This window comes from Meles meles, chromosome X (genome assembly GCF_922984935.1).
Source record: "Meles meles chromosome X, mMelMel3.1 paternal haplotype, whole genome shotgun sequence".
Classification (NCBI taxonomy): domain Eukaryota; kingdom Metazoa; phylum Chordata; class Mammalia; order Carnivora; family Mustelidae; genus Meles; species Meles meles.
In genome coordinates this window covers 15,040,148-15,061,635 of record NC_060087.1, presented here as the reverse complement: position 1 = coordinate 15,061,635, position 21,488 = coordinate 15,040,148, and the positions used below count along the sequence as shown (strand labels likewise).

General features: G+C 39.7%; 1 protein-coding gene across 1 annotated transcript in view; it reads right to left on the bottom strand.

The window, feature by feature from the left end:
• PPEF1 (protein phosphatase with EF-hand domain 1) overlaps nucleotides 1-21,488 on the bottom strand; it is a 110,150-nt gene that overhangs the window by 24,886 nt on the left and 63,776 nt on the right. The window contains exons 8-11 of the mRNA XM_045994723.1: nucleotides 15,486-15,652; nucleotides 12,563-12,599; nucleotides 11,570-11,719; nucleotides 7,705-7,854 (exon numbers count right to left, since the gene is read on the bottom strand). Coding sequence (XP_045850679.1) covers nucleotides 7,705-7,854; nucleotides 11,570-11,719; nucleotides 12,563-12,599; nucleotides 15,486-15,652 — 504 coding nt within the window. The remainder of the gene's footprint in view (nucleotides 1-7,704; nucleotides 7,855-11,569; nucleotides 11,720-12,562; nucleotides 12,600-15,485; nucleotides 15,653-21,488) is intronic.

Sequence of the window (21,488 nt, the reverse complement as noted above, 5' to 3'; positions counted from 1 at the left end):
TGACAGCAGTGAGAGCTAAAACCGGCCAAAGAAGATTCAGAACAGGATTCTCCTTTCTCCCCTACTAAATTCTAACACTGGCACAATCCTACCCTACAAGTAAATACAATGGAGCCCATTTACCTTGGTGGTGTTAATGACAAAACAAACACTTGCATAGGCATAGCTGGCTCTTACACCATGAATTCATGTTTGGGGGTCCTGATTTGACCTCTAGTATAAGGAAGGCAGAGACGTGGAACACAAGGAATTGTGTTGTATAAGGAGGGGATTCAGTTTTAAATTCTCGTATGAAATGCAAGTCATTTAGAGCCAAAATTACTCCCGGAAAACCTTTTAAATTACTCTCAATGTGCACTACACGTGATTTTATACACAATATGGACGTGAGAATATTTTATATAAGTGATAGTGTACAATGGGATAAATAAGCTTTATGACAATACAATTTTACATACTTTTCTCCTTTTTGTCATATACATGTAGTTGAAATTTACAGAAATTCAATGCATGTGATGGACTCTATTGAACTAGAATCAGCACTGACCAAAGAGTTAGTTCCTCAAGCGTCCCCTGTGTCATGTTGGGCAAATCACTGAACCTATTTGAGCTTTAGTTGGCTCATCAATGAAATGAGAAAGATAGAGCAAACATTCATTTTTCTTTGACTCAAAGTCAAAGGGGGTATGAGTTTTATAGAGATGAATGTCTTCAGAATTATCCATTCCATGAGTTTGCACTTTTTTTCTATCTAGAACTCATTCACCTGACTCTGTTGAGCCAGACTGTGGCTATAATACAGATTTTATCCTGAGATCCTTTGTTGGTGAAAACAAATTCCTCTGCAGAGACAAGTCTCTTTCCTTCCAACAACATCCTCTCCTCTGAAATGCAAAGGCCTTGTGAGTGGTAAGAGCATGAAAGAATAGTTATTCACAACATTCTTTCCCGAAAATTTTCAGACCAAAAACTGGGAAAGTTTTACTGAATGACAGTTTTTATAGGTCCTGGTCGACAAAAATCTATTCGTGTCTCAGCCTTTAAACCTCCTAAATCCAAAATAAATCCAGCAAGAAGTGCCCTGGGCTGTCTGCAGCTCTAAATAATCCAGTTCCCAAAAGTATGTCTTGGGGGAGAGTTAATAGCTCCAAAAAGGTGTATCTAAATGCTTCATTTCTAAGACACTAAAGCTCCAGAGTAACTCTTCTTTTGTATTTTCCCTCAGTGATGTGTCCTCCTTCCAGCTTTGGGACATGTCGTTTGAAAAGCTGTGCTCAACCCAAACCTTCCAGCCAAACCGAAACTGCTTTACATGCCTACTCCTTGTGTCATTGCCTCCCTGGATAAGCAGACACCGACGCAGCTCATTTTCTTTTTGAGACCCCCCCCCCCCCCCAGCACTCCGAAGTCATCTTTCCCTTCAGAAAAGGTGCATGGGTGTTAAAGGCGGGCCAGGAACCCATCCTCCTCTATGGCTCAGTGACTAGCCAAGTGACTACGAACCAGCCATTTCCCTCTCGGGAGCCTACACGAGGAGACCGACCACCCTATCTAAAATTACAGCTCCATCCTCCGCCTCCGATTCTCCTCATTCTCCCAACCTTGTTCTGGTTTTAATTTTTTTTCTGTAGAACTTCCCACTTAACATATTATATAATTGACTTGCTTTTTGTTATATTGTTGTTTAACTCCTTCCCCTAGAATGTAAGCTTCATGAGGTAACAGACCTTTGGTCACTGACATTCTCCAAAGTCTAGAACAGTGCAGGTGTTGAATAAATACTTGTTAAATGAGTGAATTAAAAGAGTCACTCGGGAAATAAATAATTAAAATTATTTTTTAAACCTCTCTGGTCTTCTTGTTGCAAGTGGGTCCTAAAGGAAGGGTATCACGCTCGTCTCTATATAGTGACATAGCTGTGAGTATGTATACCCCTACATATCAGTGAACATAAGATAAAGCTTAAATTATAGCACTCTGCCAAGAATCATGCACTTCTGTGAGTAGGGGACAAATAAGGAGCCTACGACCTTTATTATAACATAGCTCATAGTTATTGAGTAATAAAGTATGAAATCTGGTTTTCTCTGGAAATTTCAACTCTAGCTAACTAAAGTCTGCATGTCCACTTTGTACCAGCAACTAAGTGGAAAAAAAGTAAGGGTACAAGTGAAATTATTAAAATAATGGGAATGAGATTCAGGTCCATTTTACCCTAAGATCCAGCAATGTACATGGAGTCGGCAAGATGCCTACATGTCTATATTGTTGGGGTGGTGGGAAGTTCTGTTACAGAATAACGATCCCCAGTGTCCTCCCTCCCTCCCCCCCTTTTTTTTAAAGATTTTATTTATTTATTTGACAGACAGAGATAACAAGTAGGCAGAGAGGCAGGCAAAGAGAGGGGTCCTCCCTCCCCTTTCTTAAGACTCCGTCTCTCTAGAATTCTAACTTACCTAGGCTTCCAGAGGCCAGAATTTTCTTTTTGTGCAACTCCAATCTCTTTGGCATCATCCTTTTTATTCACCATCCTAGAAGTGCTTGTTCTAACCTTTGGTCTTTGGAATTAGGATCTCGGAATCTAAGGCGGTGTCCTTTACTACTTGCTATAGGTTGTCTCTTGTACTTCTCGATTTTTAAATTCTTTGGATGCACAAGCTGTTGATGAATTCTATTTCTCTCTTCCTACCTCTTCTCCCTCCCTCTCGATCTTGCCACCTCTCTCTCTCTCCTCACTGATTAGAAGATATTTTACAACAGAAATCACATTTTAGCCAACACTTTCAGCAGTCATGGTTTAAGAGTACAGAGTCAAGAAATAGAGGCTTCTTAGAGGTAAGCAATCAGAAGAAAGCTGATGGTTCCATGATACTAGTAGCAAGAGTGGACCAGAGCAAAGTTTCAGTGACAGAATCAGGGAAAGGGGCAGATGAGAAGAGCCTCCGAGGGCCAGAATAAGCCTCAAAGATTGCACTACCCTGCAGCTGCAAAGGAGACAGACTTTAATAGGATCAGATTGTGAAGCTATTCCTGAGCCCTGGGGCATTGTTAAAAACAATAGTACAATTAGCCAGCAATTAGTGAAGACCAACAGCTGCGTCTGATAGAAAGCGAGGCAGGTGCACCAAAGCTTAGAGGGAAATCAGGGAAAGAGACCATAAAAGAGAGCCTACCTAAAACAATGACTGCACGCCCACTTCCCCCCCCAACCCCGGTTGTCAGGGAAACTGTGCATGCTCCAGGCAGCACCCGGTGGAGAGTGACATCAGAGACTACACACTGAGAGGTCGGTCACAGACTTCACTGACCTAGTCGAGTCAAGCACTAAACAAATAAATGAGTGAAAATGCAAATAACAACAATAAGCCCCAGAGGAGCATGGGAATAAGAATCTAGAGGTACTACAATATATTACTTAAAATGCCAGTTTTCAACAAAAGAGTTATAGGACATGCAAAGAAAAAAATACATGAGGAAAAACAAGCAGGCAATAGAAATCTCCTTCGAGGGGAATAGGTGTTGACTTAGCAGACAAAGATTTCAAAGCAACTATTATAAATATATTCAAAGACAGATAAATACATTCAAAGACAGACAGATATATATATATATATATATATATATATATATATCTGTATATCTATCTATCTATATATAGCACTCCACTTAACAGGAATGGAATACATTTTCTTCTCCAGAGCACATGGAGCATTCTCCAAGATAGACCATACACTATTCATAAAAAAAGCCTCACTATGCTTTCAAAGGATATAAATCATATAAAGTATGTTCTCCAACCAAAATTGAATTCAAGTAGAAAGCAGTAAGAGAAAGAAATATGAGAAATTCACAAATATGCAGAAACGAAATAACATGCTGCTAAATAATGTATGGGTTAAAGAAGAAATCACAAGAGAAATTAGAAAATACTTTGAGATGGATGAAAATGAAAGCAAAACATGGCAAAACTTACGGGATGGAGCTAAGGTAGTAGTGACAGGGAAATGTATAGCCTCATTAAAAAAGGCAAGTGATCTCAAATTAATGACATTACCTTTCGCCTTAGGAAACTAGAAAAAGAAGAGCAAACGAAATCTAAAGCAAACAGAAAAAAGGAAATAATAAAGATTAGGGTAGAAATAAATGACAGAGAGAATAGAAAATAATAAAGGAAGTCAATAAAACCAAAAATTGGTTTTGTGAAAAGATCAATAAAATTAACAAACCTTAGTGAGACGGACCAAGGATAAAAAGAGACTCACCTGGCTGAAATTAGGAATGAAAGCGGTGACAGCACTACCGACGCGATGTGTGTTTGAATATGCATGTATTACAAACAACAAGATAAATTAGATGAAATGGACAGATTCCAAGGAAGAGAAACTCTCAGGACTACCAACATACAAACTACTCAAGAAGAAATAAAAAAATCCGAATAGAACTATAGCAAGAAAGAAGACTACATTAGTAATTTTTTAAATTCCTACAAAGAAAAGCCCAGGCTCAGATCGTTTCACTGATGAATTCTACCAAACATTTGAAGAAAAATTATTATCAGTCCTTCATAAACTCCTCCAACAACTGGAAGAGGACCTAATGCTTCCCAACTCATCCTATGAGGCCAGTCTTATGCTAATACCAAAGACATCACAAGAAAACTACAGAACACCCTTATGAATATAGATGTAAAATTCTTTTAAAAAATTAGCAAACTGACGTGAGCAGCATATAAAATGGATTACACACCATGACTAAGTGGGATTTGTCCCAGGAATGTAAGGTTGGTTTAAATCAATCAATGTAATACACCATATTGATAGAATAAAGAGCAAACCCCATAAGATCATCTTAATAGATACAAAAAAATCATTTGACAAAATCCAACACTCTTCCATGATAAAAACATTCAACAAAGTAGGCACAGAAGGGAACATCCTCATGATGAAGGGCAGCTAATATACTTAATGGTGAAAGATTGAATGCCTTCCCCTAATATCAGGAATAAGAAAAGGATGTCTGTCTACTCTCACCACTTCTATTCAATGCCGTACTGGAGGTTCTAGGCAGGGTTATTAAGGAAGAAAAAGAAATAAAAGGCAGCCAGTTTGGAAAGGAAGAAGCAAAATTATCTCTATTCACAGATAACATACTCATGTATATAGAAAGTCCCAAGGAAGGGCTCCTGGGTGGCTCAGTGGGTTAAAGCCTCTGCCTTCCGCTCAGGTCATGATCCCAGGGTCCTGGGATTGAGCCCCACATCGGGCTCTCTGCTATGCAGGGAGCCTGCTTCCATTCCTCTCTCTCTCTCTCTGCCTGCCTCTCAGCCTACTTGTGATCTCTGTCTGTCAAATAAATAAATAAAATCTTTAAAAAAAAAAATAAAGGAAAGTCCCAAGGAACCACTAAAAGTCATTAGAATGAATAAACAGGCATATCAAGGTTCATAACATGAGATCAGTATACATAAGTCAACTGTATTTCTAAAGGTAATTTAAAAAACAATTCTGTTTTACACAATAACATCACTTGAGCAGAACAAGTGCCTCGGTGTACATTATTACAAAACACTGTTGAAATTAAAGATCTAAATACATGGAAAGACATTCCATATTCATGGAATTGGGTATATAATATTGTTAAGATTGCAATAAGAACACAGATTCAAAGCAATTCCTACCAAAATCCCACCTGTCTTTTGGCAGAAATTGACAAGCTGACCCTAAAATTCATATGGAAATTCAAGGGACCCAGAACAGTCAAAACAATCTTTTTTTTTTTCCTTGAAGATTTTATTTGTTTATTTGAGAGAGAGAATGATAGAGAGAGAGAGCATGAGAGGGGAAGGGCAGAGGGAGAAGCAGACCCCCTGCTGAGCAGGGAGCCCCACTGCCACTGGCCCCATCTGGATTCCAGGATCACGACCTGAGCTGAAGGCAGTCACTCAACCAACTGAGCAACCCAGGCGCCCCCAGTCAAAACAATCTTGAAAAAGAACAACAAAACAAAGAACTTACATTTTCCAGTTTCAAAACTTTCTACAAAGCTACAGTATTCAAAACTGTGTAGTGCTAATGTAAGGATAGGCATATAGATCAGGGAATAGAATTAAGAGTCTAGAAATAAACCTTCATATTTATGGTCTGTTGATTTTTGATAAAAGTGCCAAGAAAATTCAATGAGACTAGTCCTTTTAGTAAGTGGTATTGGGATAACTGGAGATCCACATGTGAAAGAATAAAGTTAGACCCCTACCTCCCAGCATACACAAAAATTAACTCAAAATGGATTACCCAAATATAAGCACTTAATCTATAAAATTCTCAGAAGAAAATAGAGCAATAAATCCTCATGACTTTGGGTTAGGCAAAGGTTTCTTAGATAAAACCCCAAAAACACAAGTAAAAAAATAAATACTAGATTTCATCAAAATTTAAAACTTTTGTGCTGCAAATAATACCATCAAGAGAAGGAAAAGATAGCCAACAGAATAGGAAAGAATATTGGCAAATAATATATCTGATAAGGAATTTATATCCAGAATATATGAAGAACGCTTACAATGCGATAATAAAAAGATAAATAACTTGGGGCGCCTGGGTGGCTCAGTGGGTTAAAGCCTCTGCCTTTCACTCAGGTCATGATCCCAGGGTCCTGGGATCGAGCCCCGCATCAGGCTCTCTGCTTGGCAAGGAGCCTGCTTCCTCCTCTCTCTCTCTCTCTGCCTGCCTCTCTCCCTACTTGTGATCTCTATCTGTCAAATAAATAAATAAAATCTTTAAAAAAAAAGATAAATAACTCAACCTTTTAAATGAGCAAAGGATCTAAATAGATATTTCTCCCAAGACATACAGATGGTCAATTAGCACAAAAAGATGCTCAACATCATTAGAGAAATACCAAAACCACAACAAATCAAAACCATAATAAGATTCGACTTCACACCCACTAGGACAGCCATAATCAAAAGGAGAGACAATTTCTTAGTGAGGGTGTGAAGAAATTGGAACCTTCATGCATTGGTAATGGAAATGTAAAATGGTGCAGCTCCTGGGGAGAACAGTTTGGAAGTTTCTCAAAATGTTCAACTTAGAATTATCTTATGACTGAGCAATTCCACTCTCAGGTATATACTGAAGAGAAATGAAAACCCTCCCCACAGGAAAACTTGTATGTGAGTGTTCATAGCAGCATTATTCATAATAGCCAAAAAGCAGAAACAACTCAAATGTCTACCCACTGATGAATGACTAAACAAAATGTAGCATATCCACACAACGAAGTACAACATGGATGAACCTCAAAACATTGGGCTGAGTACAAGAAGTCAGACATATTGTATGGGTCCATTTCTATAGCATGTCCAGAATAGGCAAATCTATAAAGACCAAAAGTAGATTAGCGGTTGCCTAAAGCTGGGGCAGGGGGTGATTGGGGAGGGAATGAGGTATGGAGTTTCTTTTTCAGGTGATGAAAACGTTCTAAACTTAGATCGTCGTGACAGTTGCTCAACACTGCAAATATACTGAAACCACTGAATTATATACTTTAAATGCAAGTCTATCTGAGCGAAGCTATTAAAAGTACAGTGATGAATTCAGAAAGAAGAGTATGCTTATAAAGGTAAGTCACTTGTTATGGATCTAAGGAACAGCATCATCAATAAGACATCTTCACTGCCACTTCGGTGAACACTTTGATACCTACCTGTTCCCATTCATGCTTTGTTAACTGTTCGGAAGGGGATTCATTTGTTTTGCTTTCCCGAGGTACAATAGTTGCACCAATTTTAGATTTCTTCAAGTCAGTATCATGGTCTTCATCTACGGAAATTGGTGGCATCAGCACAGATTTCATCTACAAAACAAATGCACACTTTAGCCAAACCCTGTGCTTCATGTGCTGCCGGCAGAAACGCCAGTGCCCGTTGCCGCTCTGTCTCTGCTGCCGTGCCTCAGCTGATGAAGAAGGTGTGTTTTTCCAGGCCACTTAGGGTCAGGATACTTTGCCCAGCTCCTCCCTAGAGTTCCACGCCACCATTTTACCCTGGGAGTGCTGCTAGCCATCCTTTCTCCTGCCCCCTGCCAGGGAGTTGAAAGCATTGTAAACTAGAATCTCAGTCTTACAGAATCGTCCTTCTCTGTTCCTCTGCACTGACACCCCCAGCAGCCTACCCTCCTTACAAAATGCCTTTGGTGAACCTAGAAGGAGGTTGTCATCAGGTTCCCCCCAACCCTACTCCCTGCCGCCATTAACAACCATACCGCAACAGCCGGCATAAACCAGGAAGTGTGGTCCTCCCTACCCTTAGAGGGTCCTAAGGGATGGGAAAGTGGAGAAAATGGGAAAGGTATAAAACTGGACCTGAAAATCTACTTTTGCGTTTCATTTGGTAGAGTTTCAAATCTTAAATCTTCTACTTTTGCTACAGTTCAATTGCATTTAATACAATAAGTATGTGCTGCCAATTCAACCTCATTGTAGGAGGAATAGAAGACGCAAGAAGTACACAAGTCAGATTTCTATCTTTAAAACAAGGCTTATGAGTAGGTGGAATGATGACCCCCAAAGGAAGTAAAATTTGTTTTCTTGGGAAAACTTCTGGCCTAAAAACTTCTCCCCAAGGGGTGTCTTGGTGACTAAAATTCAACCTTCTGTTCCAAGTATCAGGAAAGAGAGGAGAGAGTTGGAGGGAGAGTGTTTTGTGTTCAGAGCTTACTCTATGCTGTTTTCTTCACCTAAATAATTATATTTAATCCTCCTAACAATTTAATATAGTAGGTATTTTTAGCTTCCATGTGCAGGGGCAGAAACTGATGTTTCAAAACCTTTCATACCCAGTTACCCAGCCAGGAAGTGGCAGAAGTAAGATGTAAAGCTGGCTTTGGCCATCTGATGTCAGAGCTTCATGAACTTTACTAGGTCAAGGTGGCTCTCACCCTTTGGTCTCCACAAAGATAGTAACAGCCATTCCAGAGACATGCTCTTTTATTATTATTTTTTTTTCTAAGTAGGCTCCACAACCAGCATGGAACCCAACTTGGGGCTTGAACTCACGACCCTGAGATAGAGACCTGAGCTGAGACCAAGAGTCAGAGACTTACCCAACTGAGCCACCCAGGCACCCCAAGCCATGCTCTTCATAGCTCAGAAAGCTCTAGAGAGGGCTGGCTGCTCAGGCTCCCTTCGGAAAAGGCTAAGTTTTCAATCAGATCAATTGTAGTGGCTGCCGTGGCTGATGAGCGCTGTTGTCGCAGGGCAGGTGGTGGTAGATTACGGCACTCCTGCTGCGTGCTTGACAATACCTGACTGACTAAAACATCGTGTTCCCTCACTCTTGGCTAGAATCACGTCCCCTCGTTATGTGAAACTGACTATCTTGATCAAAATGTTTTACTGGCTTGACTATTTGCTGATACCATGAGAAAGAAGCCTTCAGTGCAGGGTGACCTTAAAATTTATTGCAATCGGAGTACTGAGCGTAAAGGGAGGCACTATTAACAATTACCAGAACAACAGGTACAAGCCAGGAGATACGGTCACGGTTGGGTGAGGTTGGAGAGGAGGGATGTAAAATCACCACAGAATCAGGAAAGGGGTGGTAAAGAAGTTTCTATCCAGTTTTGTCTTCAGTCTTCCCTGCTTTGTTCTTAAATGTCTTAGGACACAGCCAACAAATACTGATTAAGTATTCACTACATCATCCGGGCACATACACCCGAATGTTTATAGCAGCAATGTCCACAATAGCCAAACTATGGAAAGAACCTAGATGTCCAACAACTCATGAATGGATAAAGAAGATGTGAGAGAGATATATATACAATGGAATACTATGCAGCCATCAAAAGAAATGAAATCTTGCCATTGCAATGACATGGATGGAACTAGAGGGTATTATGCTTAGCAAAATAAGTCAATCAGAGAAAGACAATTATCATATGATCTCCCTGATATGAGGAAGTTGAGAGGCAATGTGGGGGGTTTAGGGGGTAGGAAATGAATAAATGGAACAAGATGGGATCGGGAGGGAGACAAACCATAAGAGACTCTTAATCTCACAAAACAAACTGAGGGTTGCCGGGGTGGCGGGGGGGGCGGTAGGGAGAGGGTGGTTGGGTTATGAACATTGGGGAAGGTATGTGATATGGTGAGTGCTGTGAAGTACAAACCTGGCGATTCACAGACCTGTACCCCTAGTGCCAATAATACATTATATGTTAATTCAAAAATTTTTTAAAAACATAGATTATAAAAAAGTAAAAAAACAAAAAGTATTCACGACATCTTAGGTGCTGGAGTTATATCAGTGAATGAGAGACGCAGGGGAGGATAGCAAATAGTACCCCAATTCTACACTCAGTTCTGGTAACTGTTATAAAGGATATGTACAAGGGGCTCGAGAGCAGACAGAAGCGGACCTGGCGTAGTCCGGAGGTCATGGAAGGCTTTCCAGAGGAGGAGTCCATTTAAGCTGATATTAAAAGGATGAGAAGAAGTTAGCAATAATACTATCTTTCATATGTATATAAAGGAATAAGGGTTCCAGAAACTCAAGGTGAGGAGGGGTCGCACTTCTGATTATACCAAATGAAATTCCAGCTCTAGACTCTACTTGCCTGGGTTGGTTGGAAGTTGACTCTCAGTCTGGAGGGGTAAGGGTTCAGATTTCTCACTAGGACCGTATCCGATCATCTGGTTCTAGAGCTGCTATTGGTCCTCATGCTCACAGGGCACATCCTATGCCCCTGGTCTGCAGGCTTTGCATGGGCCCTGGTACAGGACCCAGATAATTCCAGTTACTCGGCAAGACCCAGCCGCAGCCCTTTCCTAAGTATGGGAGCTTTACAGGCCACTCAGCCTCTTTCCTTAGAGGTTCTCTACCTGTTCTTGCTCTGCTTCTGTGGTACTGAATCTGATTACTCAGTTTAGAATATTTCCCCCCAAAATACCCGGAGCCCTTTGGAGTATAAGAGAAGTCATAGCAATTCGAAATAAGTTGCTCTATGATTCCATCTATATGAGACACCCCGAGTAGTCAAATTCAGAGACAGAAGATAGAATGGTGGTCAGCAGGGGCTAGGAAGAGGGGAGATTGGAGAGCTGCCGCTTAACGGGTCGAGTTTCAGTTTGGGAAGATGAAAAATTCTGGGGATGGATGGTGGGGATGATGGCACAACAATGAGAATGTACTTAATGCCACTGAGCTCTGCACTTAAAAATGGTTAATAAAAGTGGTTCATTTCATGTTGTGTATATTTTACTACAGCATTAATCAGAAATTTTAATTTTAAAAAATCAGGATTCTTCACTTTTAGAAACGATATGAAATGCCAACAGTTCCTCGTTTTCCACTTACATCATGAAGTTAAAAAAATACATTTGCCATATGTAGAAGTTACCCATTCAGTTCTTTATCTTGCAATCATAGATTTTCTAAAAATTTGTACTAATTTTTGCAGAGTTATGACAACTACTAAAATGCAAACGAATACAAAATTAGAAATGAAAAGAGGTGTATATCCCCTTATAAAAACTCTGAGACAAGATTTATGTAAACATTGCTTCTTACTTTGTGTCTTTCTATACGGTGGAGCAAATTCAAGTCTGTGGACTCTGATATCCCACCATGGATGACCAGGATTTCATTGTCAATGATTGTACCAATTGGGAGCCAGGTATAGACATCTTCTAAGATTTGTAAGATTTTCTTTCCATGCATCTGTAGGTAAGAACTGGAGTAAGTTTTGTTTTTTGGTAAGTTCAAGTTTATCACTAAAAGCAATAGCTTTCATGCCACACAAAGGAGTCATGGAGTCACCAACCCACCAGCATACATTAATCATGCATTCTACATTTGTTTGGTTTTTATTCTATGTTTTTGATACTTTGACAACTTGGCGCCTTGCTGACCCTAGAGGAGAGATTGCTCCTCCCAGAGGTAGCTAATTCCTAGAAATCACAGATGATTTACCTTTCATATGCAGATGAGTGTCTTTCATATGCAAACTAACCAATCCAGAGCCCACTCCTTTACTCACTTAAAGTGAGTACAAATCTCTTCCTTTGCGATAATCATTTCTGTATCTGCATGTTTACCATAAAACAAATCCTGGGTCCGTTTACAACAATAGAATATGTTTGTATCTGTGCTGAAACTAACAACGAAAGTCACAATGAAAAAGCTTGGTTTGGTCCAGGAAGAAAATTAGGTCTCTACCCTGGCCAGAGCTTCCTGCTGTGCTTTTATTTATTAATCTTTTTAAACCCATCACCCTTCTCAAAGGCTCTTTTTTTGTAGTTCTATGGATAAGCAGCAAAGAGAATGCATTAAAAAAAAAAAAAAAGTACGAGGGGCGCCTGGGTGGCTCAGTGGGTTAAGCCTCTGCCTTCAGCTCAGGTCATGATCCCAGGGTCCTGGGATCGAGCCCCCCATTAGGCTTTCTGCTTGGCAGGGAGCCTGCTTCCTCCTCTCTCTCTGCCTACCTCTCTGCCTACTTGTGATCTCTCTCTCTGTCAAATAAATATATTAAAAATATTTTTTTAAAAAAAGTATGAGTCTTACCTTGTATTTATGCAAAATTTCTTTTGTGAAGCCATACCTGAAAAAAAAACAATGGTGTTCAAAACTGATTAAATGTTGATAACTCCTACTTATGTTAGTCATGCAACAAGGGGACCTACTGACATCTCATTATCACAAGTATGAAGAACTCAAGAAACTAGAGTTTAGTTGAAACTATTACTTACCCAAGTTTTTGCTAGGCATGATGGGAAAGAACAAAAGCAGCCAATGACATCATCCCTGCTCGGAAGGAACTTATAGCATGGAGAAGGAAGATAAGCTTTCATGAAACAATTTTCAAGGCAACTTAAGAAATACATGCTAGGTATAGGATGTGTAGTTGCTGTGAGTACTCGGAGAAGGGTGCCATGGCAGCTGGGGGAAGCTGTGTGGGAGAATGCTTTTCATTTAGATAGAATTTCTCAGACATCCTAAATCTTAGAGTGAATGAATGAAGGTGCAGGAAGGGGGGGTTGGGGGGAGAGACAGAACAGAGACAAAGAAAAGACTAGAAGACAACAAGTTGGCCCTTTACACTCTCTCTGATAGAGTTCATGTAATAGTATTCAATACTTTAATAGAAAGAGTCAGGAATTTTCATGCCTGAATAGTAATCATGAAGGGAACGTCAATGATGGAAATTTTTTAAATGACTTTTCCTTGCCTTAGGACAATCATATATATTCTTAAGGCCCAAGAAAGGGAAGTCAGAACACAGCATATTTATTCCAGGTTTCCATGCAAATCATATCATATCAGGCTTCTACAGTGTAACTTGGTGTTTCCCGAGATGAATTCAGTCCTGCACTCGCCAAAGGTGTCTATGTTGTTAAATCCAATGGACACCTTGCAGATCTCATCTTTCTTGCCCTTTCTGAAGCACTAAATATAGTGGACTACATCATCCTTCTGGAAAAGTTTTCTTCTCTTGGACTCTGTGACAATAAACCCTCTTGGTTTTCCTTGTACCTCTCTGGGTATTCTACATCTCCTTTGCAAGTTTTTCTCTGCCTCGCCTTGAATGGTGGCATTCCTTCAGATTCTATCCTAGGCCCTCTTCTCCCTTCACTCTCTCTTGGCAATCTCATCCTTGCCTAGGTCTCTGGGTACTATGTATGTGCCAATATTGCCAGACAATGCTGCAGGCCACACTGCATTTCTGCGCTCTGGACACAAATATGCAGCTACCTAATCAAAAGCACTTCAAATCACCTTACCCCAAAATGAACTTACCGTTCGTTCTCATCTCAACCTTTTCTTCTTGTCATGTTCCCAATATCAGTGAACAATGCCAACGTACTCTCACATTAAAGCCAGAAACCTGGAGGTTATCCTTGATTCTCTCTTCTTTCAAGCCCCCCATATCACATTACCACACTTTAAACCATCATTGCCTAAACTCTTCTTGTATCTGTCTACTTCTTTGCATCTCCATCCCTACTACCTTAGTCTACATGAGAACCCATCATCTATCTCTTCAACTACCTCCTAATTGGTCTCCCACATTCAAATATTTCTTCCTGCTGCATTTAGAACACAAATTTTATGATACTCTTTTATGATTATTTTTGTTGTCCTTAGAAAAAGGTCTAAATTCCTTTGCATTCCTTAGGAAAAAGTCTAAATTCCTGTGCATGATCCAACCATGTCTTATGTCTCCAGCCCTGTTAGGGACCATCCTGTCCCTCAGTCTGTGCTCCTACCCTCCTAAAGTTCTTTCAAATCTAAAAAGTCTTGTCTCATACTCTACCTAAGTTGTCCCCTCAGTGTGGAATATCATTCCTCATCTCTGAATTGCCTAATTCATCCTCAGGTTTCAGGCTGATACCATACTTCTACGGGAGAACCTTCTATCACTCCCCAGACAAATTAGGTCCCCACTTTACAAACTCATAACACTTGAAAAACCTGTTCAATGTAAGTCTTCCCTGCTAGATGTAAACTCTGTGAGGGCAGAGGACTTGTCTCTTTCATTAACCATCATAGACATGAGATAAATATGATTGGCTAACTGAATAAATGAAAGGATAAGTGGCATGCCCAAATAAACCTTTTGAGCTACATTACATATAAAGGACCTCTGATAACAGTCTGGGACTTTTTTCATCATAGTCTTAGCATCTGTTTCCATACTTGAAACATAATTGAAAATCTATACTCAAAGCCAGGGGGTGAAACTGCCCCAAAGGCAAAACTCATCAGTTGATGAGCTTTGATCAAGGCACCCAAAAACCTAGAAATAAAAGCATGAGACACGTCATGCCTTCTACTGCCCTAGAGCAAACTGGTGAAGAAGGGGTGAAGGAAGAAGAAAGAAGGGAAAGGGGAACATTTATCACTGACTATGTCTTTCAGCAAAATTTGATAAGCTATTTAACCAATCTTTATTCCTCAACTCTCCAGTGAGTCAGATAGTTGAAATGCTACATTACAGCTGTTCTCAAATGTGTTTATGAACAATTATGCCAGAAGCAATCACCATGTCATAAAAAATATACACATCAGTGAAAAACACAGCACTAGTTTCTGAGACAACATCTGAGGCAAGCCAAAAGAGTAGCAACAGAATGATCTCATCTATGCCTGCTCATAGAAACTACCACACCTCCAAAACTGGCCTAACACATCCATCCAGGAAGCAATTTGGCCTATGATGGGAGGCATGGGAGGAAGAGAAAGAACATAACAGAAGGGAGAAGCAAGGACAGAACTAGAAGAAAATATGGGAAGAAGACTTCAGAGCAACGTATACCCACTCAGTAGAAGACTGAGGTAGTACATTGAGGTAAGGCTTGAGGATCTTCCTTGAGATTCTCCTCATCTCTACTTCTCTGCACTCACTTGTAACTCTCTGCTAGGAACTAAACCTGGCAGTGTTTTTCAGTATGGGAAATAAAAGAGGAAATCTAAAGGCCTAGGTTACCTCAGATTCATCATAAAATCCTCATGGTTCCCTCTGTTCAAGTGCAGGTCATTGGGGTAGACAAGAAAACTCACAAACAGGATCATTAGGATCTCCATGGAATGTTTTCCTCGATCTACAAAATCACCATTAAAAATATATGAGTTGCTCCCTGAGGGGAGACCATTCTGTGGAAGGAGGAGAAGGGGGGAAAACAAGCAGTTAAAAGAATGTACTTTTAAAATAAGGCTTTGTACTTAACGTCCCTGTGAAGATGGAGAAAAGAGGCAGAATCACTTCCTCCGCTGGGAAAAATCTGCTCACTAACTTGAGGTAGTTCCACTCTTCGAGGTCAGGCATCTCCTGGAAGGGACTTTGGAAGTGAAGCATTAGCTTGGGGTAGGAAGCTTCCAGGGGACAGGGTGACTGCTTATTCTACCCACTACCTACTCTGAGTTTTCTCTGAAAGGAGCTGATTTTTGTCCTATCAAAAATGGCTAACCTTATCTCTTCTTTCTCCCTGGAAAAGAGGGAAACTTCCACCGAAGGAAGAACACTGAACCAAGAGCTGGAAGTCTTTCATTCTAAGAGGCCCTCTGTTTAATTTCTTGGGGCCATGAATCCCTCGGTGTACAAAAGGGAGATGACACTATATCCGCCTCCTCCCCAGATCAAACAAGAGAATGGGTATGAAAATACGCAGCAGAGTGTAAGGCCCGGCGCAACTGTGAGCAGGGCTGACATAGCAGCCGTGCGCTCTCGTACAACTGTACCAGGTGCTGACAGCTGGCAGATACCATGGCTGCTCACTGGCCGGGCCATATTAGCTGTTAAATATTTTGATTCTCACTCCCGAGTATGAGATAAGACTTTTAAACACAGCGTTATTAGGGAAAAAGAACTGGGATCAGGACAGAGGTCTGGTCTTTATAGCAGCTATTGATTCATTTACTTCTGTACTACGAGACTCCAAGACAAAACAAACAGGACAGACCCATGCCTGCTAGGGAAATGGTCAAATGCATTGCTACTGCACCGTAAAATAAATCTGAACGTTGAAAAAATACATCACAAAGAGAAAAATTTAAGTACTCATATGTCCAAATGTCTGTCCCCCTTCAAAAAAGTTACCTTCAGGAAATAAAATACATATTCTAGTTACGTTACTCTTTTTCAAACTATTTTCAGATTCCTCTTTTTTTAGATTTCACACTACAAAAGAAAATCTTACCACCTTATAGTCACTGTCCTAGTATTTACATATATTTAAAATTATTCATACCCATATAGTAGAACTAGTTAAAAAATATGTAATATGGATTGCAATATGTTAACTCAGGGATTCCGCAAATCATCATGCAATGTAACATGTTCTGAAGACAACTGGAAACAAACAAGCAAGCAAGCAGCAGTATAGCGTCCTGGACCGGAAATAAGAAGACTTCTTGGCTAGTCCACCTCCACTATTACCCATGTGTTCTTGGGCAAATTCTTTAATCTTTATGAGTTATAGTTCCCTCATCTGTAAAATGGGGATGATAACTTCCATACTTACCATGCAGGGCTACTCTGGAACTCGAATGAGGCTGTATGTATAAAATTGCATGAAAACCATACAACACCATATGAATGAGAAGATGCATTTTATTATGAACTCCGTGTTATTTCTAATTTTAAGATCCCATTATTTTATATTTTCTTATACATTAATTTATATACCTTCATGAATTTATTGGGCTTAAATAGTATGAGCCTATTGCAAAAACATAGGCTATTCCTTATCATAACTTAAAGAAAAAAGGATGGATTCTGCATCTCTGATAACTCTTCCTTCCTCTAGCCCTCAGCTGGCTGGGATGGGTAAACCAGAGTAATCTGAGGGGTGTTAAAGGCTATAGGTTCTCTTGGGATTCCAGGCCTGAAGGGGGCAAGAGGAGCAGCAGTAGAGTGTCTTGGGGTGAGAACATGGAAGAACTAGACCTGATGGGACCTGAACCTTATTTCTTCCCCCTTGATTAGGGGAAACCCTGACTCAGAGCATTAGTGTGGTCCTGGTTTGGGGGAGAAGGATCTGGATCCTAATAGAAAAAGTGTAGAGAACTTCGTCTCTATGTCTGAAGTTAAAAGAAAACTAATACTTGCATTTAGGGATCCCTAGGAATGTAGAGACTTCCTCTCACACTCTTGATACAGGAGTAGCAACTATTGTGCCTTCAACTATAGACAGGCTTAATCTAGCTTAAGCAGAGAATAGAAAATGAAAATAGCCTAGCACTTAAGGGGATCCAGTAACCAGAGAGAAACAGACCAATCAGATCTGCTAAAGTTCTAACCCCTAATGAGCTAGAATTGTTGGAGGACAGAAGAAAATGTTATTTTAAAAAATGAGGGGCGCCTGGGTGGCTCAGTGGGTTGAGGCCTCCGCCTTCGGCTCGGGTCATGATCCCAGGGTCCTGGGATCGAGCCCCGCATCGGGTTCTCTGCTCAGCAGGGAGCCTGCTTCCTCCTCTCTCTCTGCCTGCCTCTCTGCCTACTTGAAATCTGTCTGTCAAATAAATAAAATCTTTAAAAAAAAAAATGAGAGGACCATAAAATAAAGAACAAAAAGTTAATAATTCTTGGGCGCCTGGGTGGCTCAGTGGATTAAGCCGCTGCCTTCGGCTCAGGTCATGATCTCAGGGTCCTGGGATCGAGCCCCGCATCGGGCTCTCTGCTCCGCAGGGAGCCTGCTTCCTCCTCTCTCTCTGCCTGCCTCTCTGCCTACTTGTGATCTCTCTCTCTGTCAAATAAATAAATAAAATCGTTAAAAAAAAAAGTTAATAATTCTTGCCATTTAAAGTGTGATTGCCAAATTTAAAATATCAATAGATTAGAGCTAATTAAAAGAAACAGATTGGAAAATACATTATTTTTAAAAATATTTTATTTGTTTATTTGACAGAGATCACAAGTAGGCAGAGAGGCAGGCAGAGAAAGAGGGGGAAACAGGCTCCCCGCCAAGCAGAGAGCCCAATGTGGGGCTCAATCCCCAGACCCTGAGATCATAACCCGAGCTGAAGGCAGAGGCTTTAACCCACTGAGCCACCCAGGTGCCCCAGAAAATACATTATTGACACGAAAAAGCAAACAGATGAAAAATCTCTCATACAGATTAAAAAGCAAAATGATGGAAATCATAAGACATGAGTAAGAAATTAGAGATCAAGCCAAGAGAACTAATATTCCAATAATCATTCCAGAATCAGGAAAAAGGAACAGATGGAGTGAGGCAATAATTACATAATAAAGAAAGGGAGAAGTCTCAAAGAGCTCCTGAATCCTACAAACAATTGATAGGAGAAAAAATATTCCTATTACCAGGTAAGAGTCTTAGAAGCTACTAGAGAGAAAAAGTAAGTTACAAAGGGAAAAGAATCATCCTGGCATTAGACTTCTCATATCCAGTAGTGGGACATAGAAGATGGTAGAATAAATCTACAAATTAAAGACAGAAAAGGACTGTAAACCAAGAGTTCTGTATTGGACAGAACAGCATTAACTTCTCAGGGTGATAGATAATATTTGCAGCTGTGTAAAGGATCAAATATCAGCAACAACATAGATGATCATCAGAGTAGAAAAAAGACATATGTGAGTATGCAGTGATCTAATACCACAAAAGCAATGAACATGCATTGATGGCTTGTTATGTGCTAGACACAGTTTTGGTGCTAGAAACACAAAAGTAAATAATACGAAGTCCCTGCATTTAAGGAGCTTGCATTCAGAGAATGTAGCACCCATGTGCCCCATAGAAGAAAACACTCAAGAAAATATTCTAACGAAGTAAGAGCCAGGGAAAGACCCAAGTGGAAAGAATATATTATATAGACTATAGATGTGAACAATGAACAATGAACCCTTCAGTATCTAATTAAATATAAATATAAATATAAATATAAATATAAATATAAATATAAATCAGTAGTGATAACGTGGAACTTGCACTTAAGTACCAAGCAAGGATTCTAGAAATAGAAGAGATATACTACGAAGAAAAACCTAATAATGGTCAAGAACTAAAAATATGGCATGAGCAGTAACTAGAATTTGCAGGGGAGGTTAGGGAAGAAAAGCAAATTCTCCACAAATCTCATCCTAATGGGGGAACATATGTAGAAAGCATGAAAATAAATACATTTATCTCATTGGAGGAGAGAGAGGATAATGGTGGAAAAATAAAGTTATACCTACCTGAGAAATATACACACAAATTATTTATCAGGAATGGGAAGATAGCCACTATTGAATAGAAAAGCACAGTAAAAACACCAAAGAAAACCTCACCAAAACAGCAAAAAGAAAAGGAAGAACATGAAACATAGTGAGGTAAACAGTAAGCAAAGTAAAATAGAAGAAAAATTTTCAAAAATATCTGTTGTTATACTAAATGTGAATAGGTTAAATTCTCCAATTAAAATACCAAGATCACTAGACTATATCAGAATACAAAAATCAGGTATATATAGTTTGTGAGAAATACACATTTAAAAATAGGTAAAGAGAGGTTGAAAACAAGGTAAATACAACAAAGAGAAAACAAAATGTATACATTGATACAAGACAGTGGAATTTAAGATTAAAAGTGCTAAACAGGGCGCCTGGGTGGCTCAGTGGTTTAGGCCGCTGCCTTCGGCTCAGGTCATGATCTCAGGGTCCTGGGATCGAGTCCCGCATTGGGCTCTCTGCTCGGCAGGGAGCCTGCTTCCCTCTCACTCTCTCTGCCTGCCTCTCTGCCTACTTGTATCTCTCTCTGTCAAATAAATAAATAAAATCTTTAAAAAAATAAATAAATAAATAAAAATAAAAGTGCTAAACATGATTACAAAGCAACATTACATAATAAAAGATACTTATGAAGAAGATACAATTCATGAACTTGTATTCAATAAACAAAAGAATGAGTTTTTGCTTCATATATTTAACTACTTTAAATGCAAGAAGAAACTGTTTAAAAATACAAACACAAATACAAAATTCAGATTGAATTATTGGTTTAAAATTATGTCTACAAATTCTTGATGCTCCCTTTATTATTTTTTTTTAAGATTTTTTTTTTTTAATTTGATAGAGAGAGGGAAAACACAAGCAAGGGAAGTGGCGGGCAGAGGGAGAGGGAGAAGCAGGCTCCTTGCTAAGCAGGGAGCTTGATGCGGGGTTCGATCCCAGGACCCCAGGATCATGACCTGAGCCAAAGGTAGTTGCTTAACTGACTGAGCCACCCAGGCACCCCATGACACTCCTTTTAAAAGGTGAAGCCTAATTTGCCTCATCTTGAATATGGGTTGGATTTAGCAATTTGCTTCTAATGAATTGGGAAAAAAAAAAAAAAGCAGGAGTGATAGGGTGCAACTTTGGTGACTAAGTCATAAAAGACACTACAATTTCCTGCCTGCTTTCTCTTTTGCATCACTCGCTCTGGGGAAAGCTAGCTGCTATGTCATGAGAACACACTCAGGTACCCTGTGGAGAAGTCCATGGAGCTATTCTGCCAATACCCAGTGAGGAACTGAAATGCTGTCCCTGCAGCCACATGAGTTAGCAATCTTGGAAATGGGTCCTTGAGCCCAGTCAACCTTTCAGATGACTGCAGCCCTGGTCAATAGTTTGACTATCACAGTATGAAAGACCCTAAGCCAGAATTATTCAGCTAAGCTGCACTCAAATTTCTGACCCACAGAAACTGGGAGACACTAAATGTTTGTAGTTTTAAAACACTAAGTACTTGGGTAACTTGCTTTGCAGCAATATATAATATACATATTTAGACAGATATATTAGAAACTAAATATGTGGAAAATTGAATATTTAATCAATGAACTTAATTTAATATGTAGATATAGGAAGAACGTTACATCCTATAAAGAGTACAGTTAATTTTTCATATGTCCAAGGAGACTTTATGAAAATCAATCATGTACTTGATTTCAAAGAAATCCTGAATAAATTCAAAATAGTAAACATTTCATAGGATATATTCTCATA